Source organism: Penaeus monodon, chromosome 17 (genome assembly GCF_015228065.2).
Source record: "Penaeus monodon isolate SGIC_2016 chromosome 17, NSTDA_Pmon_1, whole genome shotgun sequence".
Taxonomy (NCBI): domain Eukaryota; kingdom Metazoa; phylum Arthropoda; class Malacostraca; order Decapoda; family Penaeidae; genus Penaeus; species Penaeus monodon.
The window spans coordinates 3356857-3375491 of NC_051402.1; the positions used below are offsets into that span (position 1 = coordinate 3356857).

At 32.9% G+C, this 18635-nt stretch overlaps 1 protein-coding gene across 6 annotated transcripts in view; it reads left to right on the forward strand.

The window, feature by feature from the left end:
• LOC119583469 (syntaxin-12-like) overlaps positions 1-13545 on the forward strand; it is a 13621-nt gene extending 76 nt beyond the window's left edge. The window contains exons 1-9 of one of the 6 annotated variants that reach the window (XM_037931964.1): positions 1-72; positions 5985-6133; positions 6315-6384; positions 6599-6743; positions 7231-7327; positions 7492-7640; positions 8033-8188; positions 10283-10377; positions 11034-13545. The exon at positions 1-72 is cut by the window's left edge and continues 37 nt beyond it. In XM_037931964.1, the coding sequence (XP_037787892.1) occupies positions 6031-6133; positions 6315-6384; positions 6599-6743; positions 7231-7327; positions 7492-7640; positions 8033-8188; positions 10283-10375 (813 nt within the window). In that variant the 5' untranslated portion in view covers positions 1-72; positions 5985-6030 and the 3' untranslated portion in view covers positions 10376-10377; positions 11034-13545. Of the gene's footprint in view, positions 73-5051; positions 5859-5981; positions 6134-6314; positions 6385-6598; positions 6744-7230; positions 7328-7491; positions 7641-8032; positions 8189-10282; positions 10378-11033 lie in introns of those variants that run through there. The other 5 variants (XM_037931963.1, XM_037931967.1, XM_037931965.1 and 2 more) reach the window with 5 other exon arrangements.
• The last annotated feature ends 5090 nt before the right edge of the window (positions 13546-18635 follow it).

Sequence of the window (18635 nt, forward strand, 5' to 3'; positions counted from 1 at the left end):
TACTATCATTTCCTCGTCGCCAAAGGATTTCTTCAGCGAAGGAGGGCTGGCGAGGAACCCAGGGGCGGCGGCGTAAGAGCAGGGATTTTATGGGGGAGGAGGGAATCTTGGGTTGGAGGAGGAGGAGGAGGGCTTTTTTCATAAAGGAAGGTTCTGTGTGAATGTTGTGGTAAAGGTGTTGTGCCGAGTTTTTTTTCTTTTTCTTTCATTTTGTGATTCTTGATGTTGAGGAAAAAGTGGGTGTTACTCCCTCGTTACTTCCTGTTGCCGGGCGTTTCCTGGGCGGGGCTCTAATGGGCTTAATTGTTCCTTGTCCAAGTAAGAGGAAGAAGAATATTTTTTTTGTGTGTAATTTTTTGGGGAAAGTCGCTTTCGTCTCTTTTGCGGGAGATAATGAGGTTATTTTTAATTTTTAATTCCTGCTTATTGTTGTTGTTTTCCTGTTTATAAGGGAAGGGATGAAAGCTGTTTAATCATTGGGAAAGCTGCATAGAGTGGGTTGCTGTCTTGTATTTTAAGGAGTCTGTTTATAGTTGAAGAGATTCATTATTAATTTATGTAGGCCTATGTGAGGTTTCAATTTCTTCCCAGATTTCTTGAGAACTAAAGTAACTTTTCTATAGAGAGAGGACGTTCAGAATTTTTAGTGGTTTTTAGGATGGGACTTTCCTTTAGGCTAATTACAAAATAATGGCAGCTCCTCCCAAATCTCTCTTTAAAGTGTTGTGGTAAGAGTGGGACGCCTCGTTTGGAAGTCCAGTATGATAGGTGCAGTTTTGGGTGATTGGCTGTGCGCTCTCCAGAGACCAAGTCCTCAAATCCACGTCAGAATTTATTCAACAGTTTAAATTCCTGTGACAAGGCGTATCCTTTGTGGACTGACCGAAGGGAGGGTTGACACGGGGTCCACCTCCCCCCCAACACCCCCTAGCAGACGTTGCTGCACCTCATTATGCGAGATAGAACTGATACTCAGAAACACCAAGTAGACATAAGCTTCGGCTGGCACTTTCTGCGATTCTTTATTGCATCGTTACTGTTTGCGTCTGCAGATCATTTGTTATACTGCCGTCTTTTTGTTCTCCACAAGAATATCTTCCGTTTGCCCTACCTTAGTGCGTCCATTACTGTAAAGATTAGCTACGGGGAAAGTGTGATGTTCGCTGCGGTATTGCCTTGTGAAATGTATCCATGCAGAGATGGCCCCACGAGCCACTTAGTCTTTGTGATCTAAGATTTCACCTTCCTGGAGTTTGGGGGATTTTTTTTTTTTTTCTAACGCTTTTGATACTGATGCTGTTATTGTTATTATTGACACTATGATTATCACAGTTTTATCAACAGTACTATAGCAGTATAAAAGAGAATTAGATGTTTTCGAAGATCAAAGAAAAGGATAAACAGGTGCAATAGGAAGAATTTGATAATTAACTCCTTGGTGACTAAGCACCAGAGGAGCCGTCTGTATGTAAATGCAACTGATATACTCACGCTTGGATGGCATTTATGCAAGTGCCATCCCCTGTGATGGTGGGCTAAGTGTTGCCATGTGTTCCATGCTTCATGCTCAGGCAAAGGAGATCAGAAAAAAATCATGAATATTCTGGTAATATAGAGCTTGGAATTGTTCAGAATTTGATGGTAAATGGCCAAGGAGGTGAAGAGGCTCCATCTTGCCAGAAGATCTACATTGATGGTGGAAGGCATCGACATGTGGGTGTCTTCCAGGCATCTCCCATATGCAGTCCTTCATTGTTATTTTATCATGTGCACTAGGCCAGTGGATTCCATGAAAATATCTCCTAATGAAATGGGTTTCCTTAGGTAGTAAGTCTTGAAGATATTTACACTCTAGATGCTTTAAGCTTGGGAAAATTGAAGGTGATGTTCTTGTAGAAGACCAGGAGTTGCAGTCATCAGTATAAGAAATAATCTGCAGTCATGAACGGTATCGCCACAAATAAAGAAAAAAGATCACAATGTGCCACTCACGGCTACAGTTCCCTCAGTGCTTTCGAGTTTCAACTCTATCTTGCCGTGCATAATGAGGTGAAGACAGTGTTTGCTGTGTTGGGGGGCAGAGCCCTATATCAACTATCCCCTTTGGCAATGCCCAAAGGGGATGTCCAGTCACGGCAATTTAGATTGTTGAATAAAGTTTGTGATGTGGAGTTTGGGGACTGTATTGTAAAGAATTAGCATATTTACTTTTATTATTCCGATATTATGAGCACTTTTTCCTTATTCTTTGTAAATGCTTTTAGTAGTTATTTTCAGGGGGTCATTTTAACTTTTTCAGGGGGAGTGGGCAAGGGAGGGTAGGCAAGCAAAGCAGTGCCTGTGGAGACCCCCCTCCCCCCTGGAAACATTGTTATGCACAGCAAGATAGAGCTGAAACTTGAGAACTGAGTGGACTTAGGCTATAAGGGTTAAATTCCACAGCATTTTTCCATTATTTGTGGCATTTACCATTCATAACTGCAGATTATATCTTGTACAACAACTGCATTTATTAGTTCTCTACAGGAATACCAGCTTCAATTTTCCAAAGGTTTGTGCATCCATACCATCAAGATTAACCCAATTTAAAAAAGGGAGCAGATAAAAACCACATAATTCTCACACCATTACAAGGAGCCCATTCATTATCGACCGAAGTACTGCCGCCAGAGTGTAGGTGCAGCCTTACTTTTCATTGCCAGCTGCCCTTAATGCTACCTCCTTGGCCTTGTACTTCTCCTTTGAGCTTACGTCTGAACGCCATGGCAGTTATGTGGCTTCCTTTGAACTGTAGTGGCTTTACGCGCTCCATGACACTTTTGCTGTTATTATTGTTGAGGCAGTGTCAGTGAGGAGAAGACCAGATAGTGAGAATTCCTCTTTTTTTTCTTTTTTCTTTTTTTTCATTATTGTTATTTATTTGTTTTGCCTTTTGAGGTGGTGCTGGTGGAGTGAAAGTGATTTTGTAGTGAAGTTTGTGATTATGTATAGGGTCTGAAAGCAATTATTTATTTATTATTATTATTATTATTATTATTATTATTATTATTTTTTTATTTGTGTATTTATTTTTTATTTTTTATATTTTTTGAAAGCTGGTTTTCCGTGTTGTTGCCAGTGTTAGCAGTATGCAAGCTGCTTCCTGGTCTTTATATGCTTCTTACCTGTGAAAAATATATGCTACATTTTTGAATTTTTGGGAAATGTTATTGATCGTCTTTTTATAATTTATTTATTTATTTATTTATTTATTTACATATTTCATTTATTTATTTATTTATTTTTTATTATTATTTTTTTGAAAGAGAGAGAATCCTAGTTGATATTGACATGAGTATTAAGAAAATAGTGGTAGACGTTAATACATCTCTGCATCCCCCATGTATATTGAATGCGCTATGGATTTTATATACCTCCCTGTTGATTTATTGTCAAATAAGGAACCAGTCCAAGCTTTATCATGCCAGAATATGCATGGCGGTGATTTATTAGGGTCTTATGGAGCCTGACATGTAGAGGCCATGGCGATTGCTTGGCACAGTGCCACTTTTGGGATGCACTAAAGATTGCAGGTTATCCATCACAGACCATAGTAAACCATAGTAAGTCTCAAGTAGATTTGGATAGAAAGTTCATAAATGAAAAACCACTATGGGTGTATGGAGTAACATTCGCTAAAATATACAATCTACGTAGCTTCCTGTCAGTCCAGAAAGTACAGGAGGCACACAACCAAGATATTATCCATATGTTATACCTGATCTAGTTAAGTGTTAGCATGCACACTTGAAAATCATAGAAAGGTTAAATTCCTTTAAATTTATTGATTGACTTTTGACTAAGGGATACTTTCTGGTTAGACTTCGCACTTGATACGGCAATGGCTGTTCATTTCTATGGACATTTAGCATTGCATTTCTGCCCAGTATTTATTATAATTGTTCACTGAAACTATATACTGAGTGTTCATTTTCACCAATTTTTGAAGAAGTATTGAGCTGGATTGGTTTGTGTTTTCATCTGCAAACATCTCCACAAGAAAAGAACAGTGAATCATTATAAAAGGATGTGGTTATTTTATGCTATATATAAAGAGAGCAGTTTGGTTACAGTGCAGAATTGCATACCTGTTTTTTGTCATATTTTTTTATATGTTGATAGCAATTCTGATTTTTTAATAAGGTTTTATAAATATGTCTAATAGGGTAAGTTATTACGGTATAAAACAACTTGGTTTTTGCTTTTGTCTGATAAAAAAAAAAAAAAAAAAAATCATCATCATCATTACATCTGCCCCTGATTTATTATTATTGTTATTATCATTATTTTTAATATTGATATTATTATTATTATAAGGATGATGATGATAATGATTGTTACTACTACTACTACTACTACTATAATTATACTACTACTACTTATATACTACTCTACTACTACTACTACTACTACTACTACTACTACTACTACAACTGATAATAATAATAATAATAATATTACTATTACCACTACTACTGATAATAATATTACTATTACTATTACTATTACTATGCCTGTTATCATCATTATAATTATTTTCATTATTGTTATTTTTAGTTGTAGTTATTATATTTACTATTGTTATTGTTGCTATTAATATTTTTGTTGTTTTTGTTATCATCTTTATTTTTTTTTATGTATATTATTACTATTATTATCATTATTGTTGTTTTCCATTATATTATTATATATTATTATAACTGTTAATAGTAATTATTTTTAGTAATAGTATTGCTTTTATTATCTTGAATTAATTGCATAGAGTAAGTATATTTTGCACAGAACTTTATTATTGAATTTTGATTAGGATTTAGAAGTTTTGATTTGTTAGGTTATTACTGCTCTGTTTGTTTTAATAAATGTATTTATTTATTTATTTCATATTTAATTATATATTATTTTGCACAGAACTAACTCCTTATTCAAGTTATCACTGACATTGATGACTCACTTGTGTGACTTACCGAGTAGAACCTCCTTCAGGCATCTAGATAATAGATTAGATAAGATAAGAATCAAACTTTTTTCCTCTCAGGGACTTTGCTATGTTCCTATTATAGGTTTCCTTCGCTGTGTATATCTATGTTATTATGATCAGTCAATTGGCTAGTTAGTATTGGTATGGGATATTCCAAATTCATCGCGAGAGTAGACGTTAATTAGTCTGGGGCCGTGATTGTTGTTAGGAAATGTCAGCAAATGTCATGGTTATATTTGTGATGAGGTCTCATTTTTTCAACAAGAGGCCAGAGAGCTTATTTGTGAGCTGTTGGTGGGTCACGTCTCTTTAGAGTTTGTAAATGGAAAAGATGATCATGATAAAGTATATCGAAGTAGAGATAATCGTCTTTCTGAGAAATTTTACGTGATGACAGAGGATCCAGCAGTTTGAGTGAAAGGTGATACTGGGCAAACTGATACGGAAAAGTAATATTGGGGAATGCATTGATATTAGAAAAAGATTTTTGATGAGAAGGCTGGTAGCTAAGCAAGCAGGATGACAGGGATGTTTGTAAGCAGATAAGCATGACAGCAAGACAACAAGAAGACAGACAGATAGTTGGACAATGTAGTGTGACTTGCATATAAAGCTGATAGTTCCGTACGCACGCTGGGCATCTGCGCTGGATAGGCCAGTGGTTCCTAGTATTTTTTTTTTCTAAGTAGATTACCTATTCAGCCTGTTTAGCCATCCCAGTTTTCCCCATTGTGTAGAGGAAAAAGGCTGACCCAGACACAAAATTTATTGCAAAAGAACTTCTGCAACCTTTAAGTAACATAACATCAACACCATCTGCCTCTGCCACCGAATTTGAAAGGTAGTGGCCTTTTTTTTTCCCCTTGTTCTCACACAATTAAAAAAATGTATATTCCCTCCCAAAGAAAATTACAGCAGGTTATTTTCATTTGCCTGAAATAAATTCCTTTCTCTTTCTAATCTCCAGAACAAAAAGGCCATTCATATAATTGGGATTGGACAGAAAAGGCGATATGGACGGCATGTCATCGTACCAGAGCGGTGGAGGCCGCAGTCAAGAGCTACAGAAATATTCACACAGTATCGGTACAAATATCCAGAAAATTTCTCAAAATGGTAAGGAACGATGACTGATAATTTAGAGCATCTATGTCACTTATAATTTTTACTTGATATACTTGCAATGTTTAGATATTAACCATGTTAGTTAAAATCCATCTACAACAAAAATAATAAATGAGTAGAAAGGACATACACCATACATGCAGAGTTGACCAAGAGAATTCTGTCGTTTCAGTTAAATCCATGCAACAGTTGGTCAACCAGCTTGGCACAGACCAGGACAACCAGCAGCTCCGAGCACAGCTGTAAGTTTGCTTTGTCATATGTATTGTTATAATTTTGGCTTGGCTGGTGGGAAGCAGAAGACTTTAAAAAGATATTATAACGGTGAATATTTCCAGTGTAAGCCGATAATACAGAAATCTTTTTCTTATGGACATTTTTTATTTTGTTCTGTATTTTATTTTTATTTTTATTTATTTGATGGTTAGTTTAATGCCTTGTGCCCTGATTCCAAAGGCATCAGGTTCAGCACTACACAGGAGGCTTGGCCAAAGACACGACAGTAGAATTACGGCAGTTCCAGTCCCTCTCGGTGCCACACGGCCAGGATGCTCGAACGTGGCGCATGCAAGCTGAGCGTCTAACACGAGAATTCACACAGGTAATTGACAGTGCCAGGTAGTCAAGATATTTTATTAAGTGAAAGTATGTACCTTTGTGTGGGAGGGCTCATGTAAGTGTCATGTTAACTTCAAAATAAAGGTCAAAGCATTTGTCTTATTATAAGGTAGCATTGAGTAGTCTTATTGTAAGTTTCATTTTCCAAGATTAAGAGCGTTACTGAGCTTATTTTTTTAATCAGATTATAGATGTATAAAGGGTGCAAACCTATCATGTAGATTAAATGAATGAAAGAAGTTTCCTGTAAAATGTTTGTAATCTGGATAGTAAGAATACTGTTGCAGAGATGATACCATGCATTATCATTTAAGTGTAATGATTAGGAATGAAAGCTAATGGAAATATAATAAAAAAAAAAATCTTTTATATTCGAAAGTAAAAATATTAATTCAAGGATTGTCTTATGAAATCTTTTCCAGATGTGCCTGTATGTTACTGATCTACTAAGCTTTTTCATGTGGTTTTAGGCACTGAATGATTTCCAAGCAGCCCAGCGGCAAGCAGCGGCCAAAGAGAAAGAGGCACTGAAGAAGGCACGAGCAGATTCAGATGCCCATTTCTTTGGTAAGCATTTGTTATGTTTTTTAATTTTTTCTATATTTTGTCTTTGTTGTAAATTATAAGGGAAAAATTAGGCTCCATTGATTTTGTCTCTCCCCCTATTCTCTTTCTCATTTATGTGCGTGCATCCTTTGCATTTCATGGTATGTGATTCTCCAACGTTTCAGAGGACCCCAGCCATGGCGCAGCTCTCTTGGACCTTGGAGACACACACAACAAAGGCTCGTCACAACAGAGTCAGGTGCAAATACAGATGGAGCAAGAGCAGGAACTCAGGGCTCTACAGGAACGCGAGGGGCAGATTCGTCAGCTGGAGGTAAAGAAACTTGGGATAATTTTTACGTGTTGTAGGAATTCTGGTTTATTAGCTGTGTATTTTTATATCTGTTTGATTAAAGGTTGTGTATACTGAACTTATTTTGCCTTTTTTTTTTCATATAAAGATTGTATACGTTTCATGATCGGATTTGTATTCTTCCTGTATTTCTCCTCCAACTAATATTATTTGGTATTACTTATAATACTCTTCAGGCTCCTTATACTCTATTCTACTCCTTCATTTATCCCCTGCTCCTGTTTTTCTTGCACCCCCTCCCCCTCCCCTCCTGCCTCCTGGTCTCCCTTCCTTGTCTTTTTTGTGTACCAGTGTTAATTAAATATTGTTTGATTACATATCTTGACATTTATTTTCTTCTTACTCCCTGCCAGTCGGACATCATGGATGTCAACCAGATCTTCAAGGACCTGGCCACAATGGTTCATGAGCAGGGAGAGGTCATCGACTCCATTGAGGCCAACGTGGAATCAGCGCAGGTCCACGTCTCACAAGGGGCGGGACAGCTCCAGCAGGCACGGCAATACCAGGTATTTACTTCAGATAATTTGGAAGGTGACTAGGTGTATGCATTTCAATTGTGTCACAGTCTGCATTTTCTTTTATTAGTTCTCTTTATTATTTATTTTAGTTTTTGGGGAGAGTCTGGAAGGTCAACAGACTTTACAATGATGGCGACAGTTAGATTGAACAGGTTTGTGTTGAGGCAAGTAATGGAATCTTTTTGGGCTAGTTTAGAATTATATTTGCTATGGCTTGTCGACTGTAATTTTCCACTTGGAAGTCTATGCTCTTTGAAATAATTGATATGTTTTTGATGTAATACATGATTTCCAAAAGTAAAATGAAAACACAACCTTTGTTGAATTGTTGGAAGTCAATGACCATTGATATTATGAGTCTGCTAGTCATGATGTGGTATGAGGAAGTTGGAAAATGATCCCTTTTTACAGTGAAAAGTTAGAAATTAAAGAAGCATGCAAAGGAATGAGAAATAAGTCATATCAAGACAGAAACCTGTAAACAGTAAGTGGTGATACATACCCTTTCAAGTATGTTTCTATGTCTGGAGCAAAAGCATGCATCTAAAGCAGCATGTATTTGATTGCCATGTTGTGAAGCGTACATGAGGCTGAGGCCATGATGGTGGCATTTTTTGTTTTTATTTGTTTTCTGTGCTGTGGTCACAAGTGTTCTATAAATACCCTCAACATATATTTGATGTATATTATATATATTTAATCAGTGTATGAATATAGATATGTATATGAGGCTTGAATAAGGTAAGAATTAAATTCACATGTCCATTTCATGGGAAACATTATTATTTATGTACTAGAACATAAAGGAAACTGTCTGAATTGCTAAAAGTAAGTACCATCGTAATTTTGATGTTCAAATTAAATGCAAAAGTGGACAAGCCTGTTGTAAGTAGAACTGTTAGATTATCAGTGCCTCATACAAAAAAAAAAAAAGCCTGTATGACAAGTAGGCTATACTAGATGCCTTAAAATTCATCTCGGTAAAGAACTGTGCATAGATCCAAAGAATTTCAGTAATTATGCCATATCTGTACAGGGCAAATTGACCCTCTCAGTATATATTTGATGTATAGGAAGTACTGGCAAAGATATTCTTGGTATACAGATATTTGAATGTTCAAATTCACGATTGGGAAACAAATTCCTGTAATTATTGCATACAAAATACAGAGGGACCTCAGTATTTCAGTTCTTATTAACAGTAGTAGTGCTGTCATTATTATCCTTTGTACAGTTAAGTAAGTGATGTGGGCATTTCAATGTGTCCATTATTTATACATTGATAAGTCCTTCCTATGAAGACACAACAGCAATCGTGAAAACAAAAGCATCATGAAAGATGTAGAAAGGAAGGTGGAAGAAAAATGAACTAGAGGATATTATGCAGTTATAAGATGTGTGCTCAGAGTTGTCATTTAAATGTATTATTATGTGAATAATTTTTATACTTTGAGACCTCTCCTTCAAAATGCTTTCAAAATCACGCTGCAGTTAAAGTACCGAAAACTTAATTTGCCTTTTTTTTCTTCTTTTTTGCCTTGTACTACTCATATTGAAATGTTTAATTTGAGATCAAGCTATATGGTGTGAAATTATATGAATGAGTAAAGTAAAAGGATGAAATTGATCTACATTATGACAACCTGGTTTTATGATCGGAAAGAAATTTAAAAAGATGTATGTATTTTATCTTCTCATTTTGAACACCAACATTATTAGGCTGTTAAATGGAGACTCTTGTTAGGAAGGAATAGTAGAGAGCTAAAGTAGATAGCTGTGTAAAGTATGAATACTTAGTAAGATGAATATTTTAGTAATAAATACAGTCACTTCCGTTCGATATGTTTCCCTCTTGTAGGACTCCGTTTTCATAATAAAACCCAGTTTACTTGTGATTGCTCATTTGTAAAGTTGCTCTGTAGATCCAGTGATAAATTCCTTACAGGGTCTTTCCCTTGATGTACGAATGTCTGTCAAAGGAGACTTGCTCGGTCGGTGTCAAAATGCCTGGAGTAAACATGTGTGAATTCTTAGTGTTAATTGTTCTTATTTTTAATTTTAATTTTTCTCCCTTATTTGTAGAACAAAGCACGTAGAAAGAAGATTTGCATCATTGCTATTGGTATAGTGGTATTGGCCATTGTTATTGGACTCATTGCCTGGTCTGCATCTTAAAGGTGAGTGGAAAAGCCACTTGTGATTTGACACTGCACACTCACCAGTACCTTTTTTGAATTTTTTACTTTCTGACCAAATATTGCACTTGTCTTTTTATCACTTCTTTTTCTCTTTCTTTTTCATTAATTTTCTGCAGAAATTTTTTGGATGTCCTCTTATCTCTGTAGGAAGTACATGCAGGTACTTTGTTATATATAATTATTTGCGAAGACCGCATGAACTCGTGTTGGTTGATCTTGATATTGGTTTGATTTTGACCACTATTAAAGTATACTGTATTTTGAATATATTGATAAACAAGATTTGAGATGATTTGTGATACATTTACAAATGTCTTTGAGTAAATTTGCATAGAATCCGAGTAGTTGATACGTAACTGTAAATGATTATCAACATGTATAGATTTGTTTAAAGGTAATTGAAAAACGTATTGTAAAAGATAATGATGTGAAAGTATAGCAGTGTGTGAATCACAAAATGATAGCATTGATCCGATGTATGATTAGGCTAGAAATCTTGTTCACATGTGTCCTCCATTTTTTCCCTCTCATTTATGCAGTAGTGATTAGATAATCATGTCTTCTAATGTTCCTTCTAGTGATTTCCTTTCTTCATTTAGGATTTATTGTAAAATCCTCTCTGTCTCCCATCACAGGACAAGTCCAGAAGGAAGGTTGTCCTCCTCACGCTAGTTTGCATCATGATTGCCCTGGTCATCGGCCTGATAATCTGGGCCAGCAACTAGAGCAGTTGTCGCAGAGGAGGCACCCTTGGGGTGACATGAGGGCCGCATGGGAGGGAGATGTTCCTCATCCTGAAGCAGCGAGCGTTGACTCCCCGAGTTCGGCGATGATATTGCTAATGGGTTCATCACTAATGTTGTTATTAAAAGAGAAGTGGCCTTGTTGAGAGGATTAGTCACAATGTGTTAAGCACCTCCACCACATCCTCAATGTTTTATCTGATCGAGGGACATATTTAACTTCATCTCTGCTGTGGATATATTAAAATGTAGCTGCTTTTTGGGCTGGAAATTTAAATACCATACTGTTCTGATATTTTGTACATGTTGCCAAAAAGAATTACTGCTTTTCCTTTTTTTAAAACTATTTTTAGATGTGTTAACCAAGTCAGGATTGGGTAATGACATTTCCATCATTGTTGTCTGGAAATTATAGAAAAGTAAAATGTCATTACATCGTAAAGCAGTCAGTAAATTTTGTAGGGAGGGTAGGGAAGCTGGAATTATTTATATTGAAGAACATTGGTGTTGATGACATTAATTCATCCAACTGTCAAGAATGCAGCTGTAAAGTGTGACTGTATATTAGAGGAAGAAATTGTGCATTATGTTCAGAAAGGTTGATAGCTGTTATTTAACTGGATGTGAACCAGTTGAGGAATTACTCGGGATCTTGTATTACTCAGATGAAGTTGAATTTCAGAGATTGTTCACTTGATTAGTACAGTTGTCATGTGCTTCATACTATAGTCTTTTGTAATTGTTATCATCTTTACAGATTTTTTTAAATGACGATTGTGGAAATGGTACTTTTCTAAATAGTATATCAAATTATGGGGTACGAAGGTGTCTTCAGATTCTTTCAGTTGAGATTTGCTGCAATTTTTATTTTTTATTTATTTTATACCCTTCCAAATAAGCTTACAAGACCGAATTCAGTCCTAGAAATTACCATGAAACAGAGTCAGGTTAGGTTAATTCATACCAAACCAGTCCTGCTGTGGTGGGTATAGACCTGCATATATTTTAGCTTGCTTTAGTCACCTGCATTGAGTTTTGCATTTGGACTGTTGCCAGCCAAATTTTTTTTTTTTTTTTTTTTTTTTTTTTTTTTTTTATGTGGGATGTAAATGATCTGACAAAAAATATTTTCTGTTTGTCTTTTGTTCTTGTACATATCTAATCTGATTGTCGATTGTGATATTTGTTATTTTCAGTCAAATTAATATATTTGTATATTTTATATAGCTGCATGCACTCTAGCTTCATGTACAGGATTTAGAAATTAATATGTTTTGTATTGTTATATATCAGCAAAAGAGGAAAATCAAATTAACATATGTTTAGGGGCAATGTCACACCTGTACACATCTTTTGATTTTGAATTAAAGTATATGCACACATGACTTGTGTGACTCTCGGTTTTTATGTCTGAGGAATCCAGATAGGTACTCCATGAAATTCAGGATTGTGACCTCTCTAAGAAAATGAATATGCAGTTGGTTTGTGTATAAGGAAATACCCTCCCCCCCCATTGTTACTGAGGTATATACATTTTTTTTTTTTTTTCATGTATGTTTTTTCCATTGTGATTATTATTTTCCAACACACATTGAGGAAGTACGAGATGTTTTATAGATTGATGTAATGTGTGCATACTGTATTTTTCTTTAGTTGTTGTCTATAGAATTGATGTGATAGCAACTTTTCCAAGATTTTTAAAGAGCAGAATTGAGTCATGCAAAATTCCCATTCCAGTGTGTAATGGACAATCATATTCACAGGTAAATATGGTAATAATGCTAAAGAAACGAGCAGAGTTTATTGAAACTTCAATTATTAGATCATCCTTTTAAATATTATTTTATATTATGATCATTATTATTAATAAATATTGTTAGTTATTCATATGTCACTCTGTAAAGATAATATGGATGAACACGAATTATGTTGAATGTGTGAAGAAGCTTGCTTTGTCATAGAGGAACTCCTTGTATAGAATGTATAAAATTTATTTACATAATAATAACCTAATACCTTAGTTTCTCAGGATTTGTTTATGTATTTTCTCCCTTATAACATATCCACTTCTAAGATACTTTAGCCTTCAAAAATACCAAAAGACATTGTGTATTGCCACAATACAGTAAATGTGTATAGGAAACACTTAATGTTTACATTAAGAATGGTAAGAAAACAGATACATGTATAGGAATTTTGCAATTGCTCATAAATGCAACTTGTTCTTGGGTTTCTTTGGTGTCACTGAATGTGTGTTGACAATAAAAACTTGTCATTTGGGACGAAGATTTCCCCTCTTAAGATATCCCATTGCTAGAGCTAAGCGGTTGAATTTGGCCGCCAGTCGATAGGATACCAACACACATCAAGTCGTTTTGATGTTGTTACTTAGTGGAAAAAAAAAGAGAAGAGTTTGTTGGTTGTAATTTTTTATATTATTCATGTGAAAAACACCCCAGTACTTTTTTTTTTTTTTATGGAAGTTCCCAAATAGAGGTAGTAGTTGATACAAGGCAGTAGAACCTTCAAAATTGAGCCGTAAAAGTTCCTGCTGTCGACTGATTGGATCGTCATGCTAGTAAATTGTTTCCCCTCGTGGCTTGGTGGGCAGTTCTGCTGTTTCTGGATTTTATATACGGCAAGAATGTTTGTCCTTGTACATTGTGATACATTGTTGTTATTTGATATGTGAAATCCGTCTTACCTGAGGCTTGTGCGTTGAGTTCTGTGCTCTTTTGTAATGGTATGTAGTGAAGCCAGGAGTTGAGTGTGAAAGTCTCCTAAGGACTCTTTAGTGTCAAAACTCCAAGTAATTCTGAAATTGTCATGTTGAATGTTTGTCACAGTGTACAGCAAGACATATGTCAAAGATTAGTTTATTAGTTCAGGTGTTCATGTAACTTTTTTCTGTCTTTTCATTATATATATATATTACATTACTTTACAATGAAGAAAAAATTCTCAAAAGAAAACTATTTCAGACATATACTAGCAATGATTACTTTTGCAAAATCCTTTCTCCTTTCTAGTGCATATGTATTCACCCTACAGTGCTATTGTATCTCAGACTCTTTGGAATACTATTCACAGGACTTCACAGTCTGTTCATATAGCAAGAAGTGCAACACTTGTACATTTGCGTTTGGGTGTGTTTCTGTGTGTTTGCATATATGAATGCTTGTGCTCACTGATGTGAGTACAAATTTGTTTGATAGAACAGTTAACATTTTTTTCAAGGCCATGAAATGGCATATACCTTTGGTGCATAATCATCCGCCTTGTTAAAAACTGATAACATAATTCATTTGGAAATGACAAACATTAAAGTTGATATATATATACTTAACATATTCTCTTCATATACTCATGTATTCATAAGCACATTCCTCAGAAGTTCTGTTAGTATATATATACTCTGTTCAGTTTACATTAATCTGCTAAATATTAAAAATTGAAAAGTATACATATTGATAGGCAGACCACTACTTAAAATGAAAATGGAAGGCAATATTTGCTTGTATGAGAAGGCTTTGTACTGAAATTCCCATATCTAAAACCAGTTAAAAACTAAGTTTTGATGGATTGTTTTTCTCCCTCTACACACACCATTATTATTATTTTTTTATTTTTTTATTTTATTATTATTTTTTTTATAAATACAAGAAAAATTATCTTGAAAAAATAATATGCTTTAGATTGAGGTTGCTTTGCAAAATGCTGTGGTGTATTTATTGTCAACAGTATACGTTGTTAAAGTATGATATGGGATTGTTGATTAGCTAAGAATAGAAAGAAACTGAGAATGATATTAAGAGAGCTTAATTACCGTGCAGCTTTTAGAAGCATGTTATAAATTTTCTTTGGGATTTATAGTTTTTGCTCATTAGAAAAAACATGAAGTTCCCCTGTATTAAGGAGCATCAGTAGATAAAAGTATGCAGTATATCATGCAAATGATGTAAGAGTTCTGACCTGTAGTTCATACGTACCAAATGTAGATATGATACTCAGCCTCGGAATAAAGAGTAACCATCAAGTCTGCCTCAGACTCATACAGCATACAACACTCGAGCTGAAAGTGGCGTCCTGGGTGAATATGTTCGGAAAATCCTTTTACTCTCATGTACCACTGAAACATTTCTCATACTATCGTTATGTGTAAGCTTTGCACTGTACTTGTTATGTATTGTTATCATATTCATATTACCACATTATACGGAAAGTGGTGTTATAATCTGAACTGTATAGTAGCATTCCCTTATGCTCTATATATCTGTAAAATATACTGGATAGAGCATATATGCATTGTACATAAAATGGTGTTGTGTTTGATTTTTTTTTTTTTTTTGTCTCTCTCTCTCTTTCTTTTGCAATGCAGTTAAATAAAACAGTGTAGCTGTGAATGCTTCTTAACTTGATGGAAAAAAATTAAAGGAAAAAATAAATTAATATTTCCTTTTTGTTTCCCTTTCAGGGTCCTTTTTGATTGCCTTTGAAACTTTCGTAAAATCTTTTTTTTAAAAAAACATAAAAAAGAGTTTGGGAATTTAAAAAACTTTAATAAATTATTTTTTGGAATATATTTAGCATCTCCCGGTTCTAAAATCTGAAACCATGTTTCTTTGGGTATGTTTATATCATCTCTCTGTCTGTCAGTCTTATATATGAGTGTATGTCTGTGTGTCTGTGTAGAAAAATAATATTCACGGGATGAAAAAATACCTAAAATGGGGAAACGGTTTTTGGTTTTTCTTAAATGAAAAAAACTTATAAATTTATGGTTTTTCTCAACTTTTTCTTATAAAAACCGGGTTTTTATTCAAATTCCACATTAGAAAAGTTCTCTCTTTTTCTGTCTTGAGCTCTTCAAAACACACACACACACACACACACACACAAAACACCCCACACACAAAACACACACACCCACACCCAACACACCACACAAAACACATTTAAAATTCAGAGCCCCACAGCAGGCGCTTCACCCATCATGACAAAAGGGCCCTAACTTGTATAGACCTTGCACTCACACACACGTTCATGAGCGCGCACATATCCGTGGAAAAAAAAAACATACCTCCACACGCGCACGCTCGCATTGGATATCTACCTCCCCCTCTCGCTCCATTTCTTCCTTAGCTCCTTAAAACAATTGAAAATTTAAACCTGTAAGGCTTTTAAAGCAAGTTTTAAAATGCATTTTGAATAAATAAATTTAAAAAATTTAAAATAAAACGACCTCGCCATTGACCAGGAGTACAAAAAGGGTCTGAAAAGTCTGAGAAAAAATTCCCTTGGGTCTTAGTCTTTTAAAAGCCCCAATACTAATGGAAAAAAATAACAAAAACCGGTAAACAAAATAAATAAAATTAGTTTTTAAACCAAAGATTTTTTTAAAACCCGCTAAGAACTTTATTCCCAGGTTTGTCCTGTAGCTATTTTCACTTTATTTGGGTGTCGGGAAAAACCTTAACGGGCCTGGTCACAACCCCTTTTCACCCCGTCAAAAAACAATGTCCTAAATTTTCCCCTGTCCCGGGTTGGATTTCATATTTTTCCATTTGGGAATACCCGTTTAAAATTTATTTAGGGTTTTATATGTATGTGTTGTTTTTTAGGGAAATGTATATTTTGGTAATGTTTTATAATATGTATAAAATTTTATAATATTTTAAAATTATTGTTTATATGTTTTATATATGTATTATTGTTTTTTTAATGTTATAATGTTATTATGTATTTATGTTATAATGTAAATTTATGTATATTCTGTTAAATTATGTATTTAAAATGTATTTTTAAATATAATTATGTTTAAAATTATGTTATTATGTTTTTAAAATATGTCTAATATCTTTTTTTAAAGTTTTTTTGTAAAATTTGAAATTTTATGTTTTTTGTTTTTAATTTTATCTTGGTATATATTCTTTTATATTTTATATATTGTTTTATGTTTTCATTTGGGTTTTGGTTTTTGTTTTCTTTGTTTCCTTTTGTTTTTTTGTTTTTGGGTTTTTGTTTTTTGGGTTTTTTTTGTTTTGGTTTTATTTATGGTTATTCTGTTTTTTTTTTGTTTTTATATTTTTATTATTGTTTTTTTATTTTTATTTTTTTTTTTGAAATTCTTGTATTTCCTGTGTATTATTTAATCGTTCTTTGTTAATTTGCTTTTTGTTTATAGGGGGGGTTTTTTATTTGTTTCTTATTATTTGTTTTTTTTTTTGGTTCATTTATTTTTGTTGTTTTTTTTATTGTTTTCTAATTTTTTTGTTTTTTATTATTCTTTTTGTTGTTTTTTTTGGGTTGTTTCTTATGTTGTATTTATTCTTTTATTCCTTTTTTGGGGGTTTTTATCTTTTATTTGTATTATTTCTTTTTTATTTTTTTGTTTTTTTTTTTTTTTTTTCTTATATTTTTTGTTTTTCTTTATATATTTTTTTTATTATTATTTATTTTTTATTTTTATTTTAAAATTTTTGTATTTGTTGTTTAATTTTGTATGTTAAATTTTTTTAATTTTTTTTAATTATTAAAATTATTTTTTGTTTGTATTTTTTTTGTGGCCTTTTTTTTAAATTCTTTTTATTTTTCTTTGGTTTTTAAAATTCTATTTTTAAAATTATTCTTATGTCTGTATTTTCTTTTTCTTTAATTTCTTGATTTTGTGGCCCTTTTTTGCCCTTTTTTAGGTCTGTTTATATTTTTTTTTTTTTTTTTTTGGGTTTAATTTTTTATTTTTTTTTTGTTTTTATTTGTTTTTTTTATTTTTAATTTAATCTTTAATCTTTTTTTGTTGTTAATATTGTTTATTTTATTTTTAAAATTTTTTATTTTTCTTTAAAATTTTTGTAGTTTATTTTTAATATATATCTATATTTTTTTGTCTTTTTCTTTTTTTTTATATTGTTTTTTCCTTTCATTCTTTTTCCTATATTCTTTTGTCCTTTTCTTTTCTATTTTCTATATTTTTGTTATTATTATTATGTTTATATATTATGTATGTTTTTATTATGTTGGATTTTTTGTATGTATTTTATTTGGTTTTTCTTTTATAGGTTTTTATTTTTTGTCTGTTTTTTGTTTTTGTTTTGTTTTTGTATTTTTTTTTTATTTTTTATTTTTTATTTATTGGTTGTTATTATTTTTGTTTTTATTTATTCTGTTTTATTATTTTTTATTTATTTGTTTTTTATATTTTTTTTGTTGTCTATTTATATGTATGTTTTTTTTATCGGTTGTTATATTTTTTTTGTTGTATATTTATTGTCGGGGTTATATTTTCCCGGGTTTTTTAAAAGGGTATTTATTTTTGGGTTTTTTTTTGTTGTTATTTTATTGTTTTTTTTGTTGTTTTTATTTAAAATTTTTTTGTATTCTCTATTTATTTTGGGATCTTTTCTTTTTTCTTTTAAAAATTTTTTTTTTTTGTTGTTTTTTCTGTATGTATTGTTTTTATTTTTTTGTTGTTATCTTAATCTGTTGTATATTTAT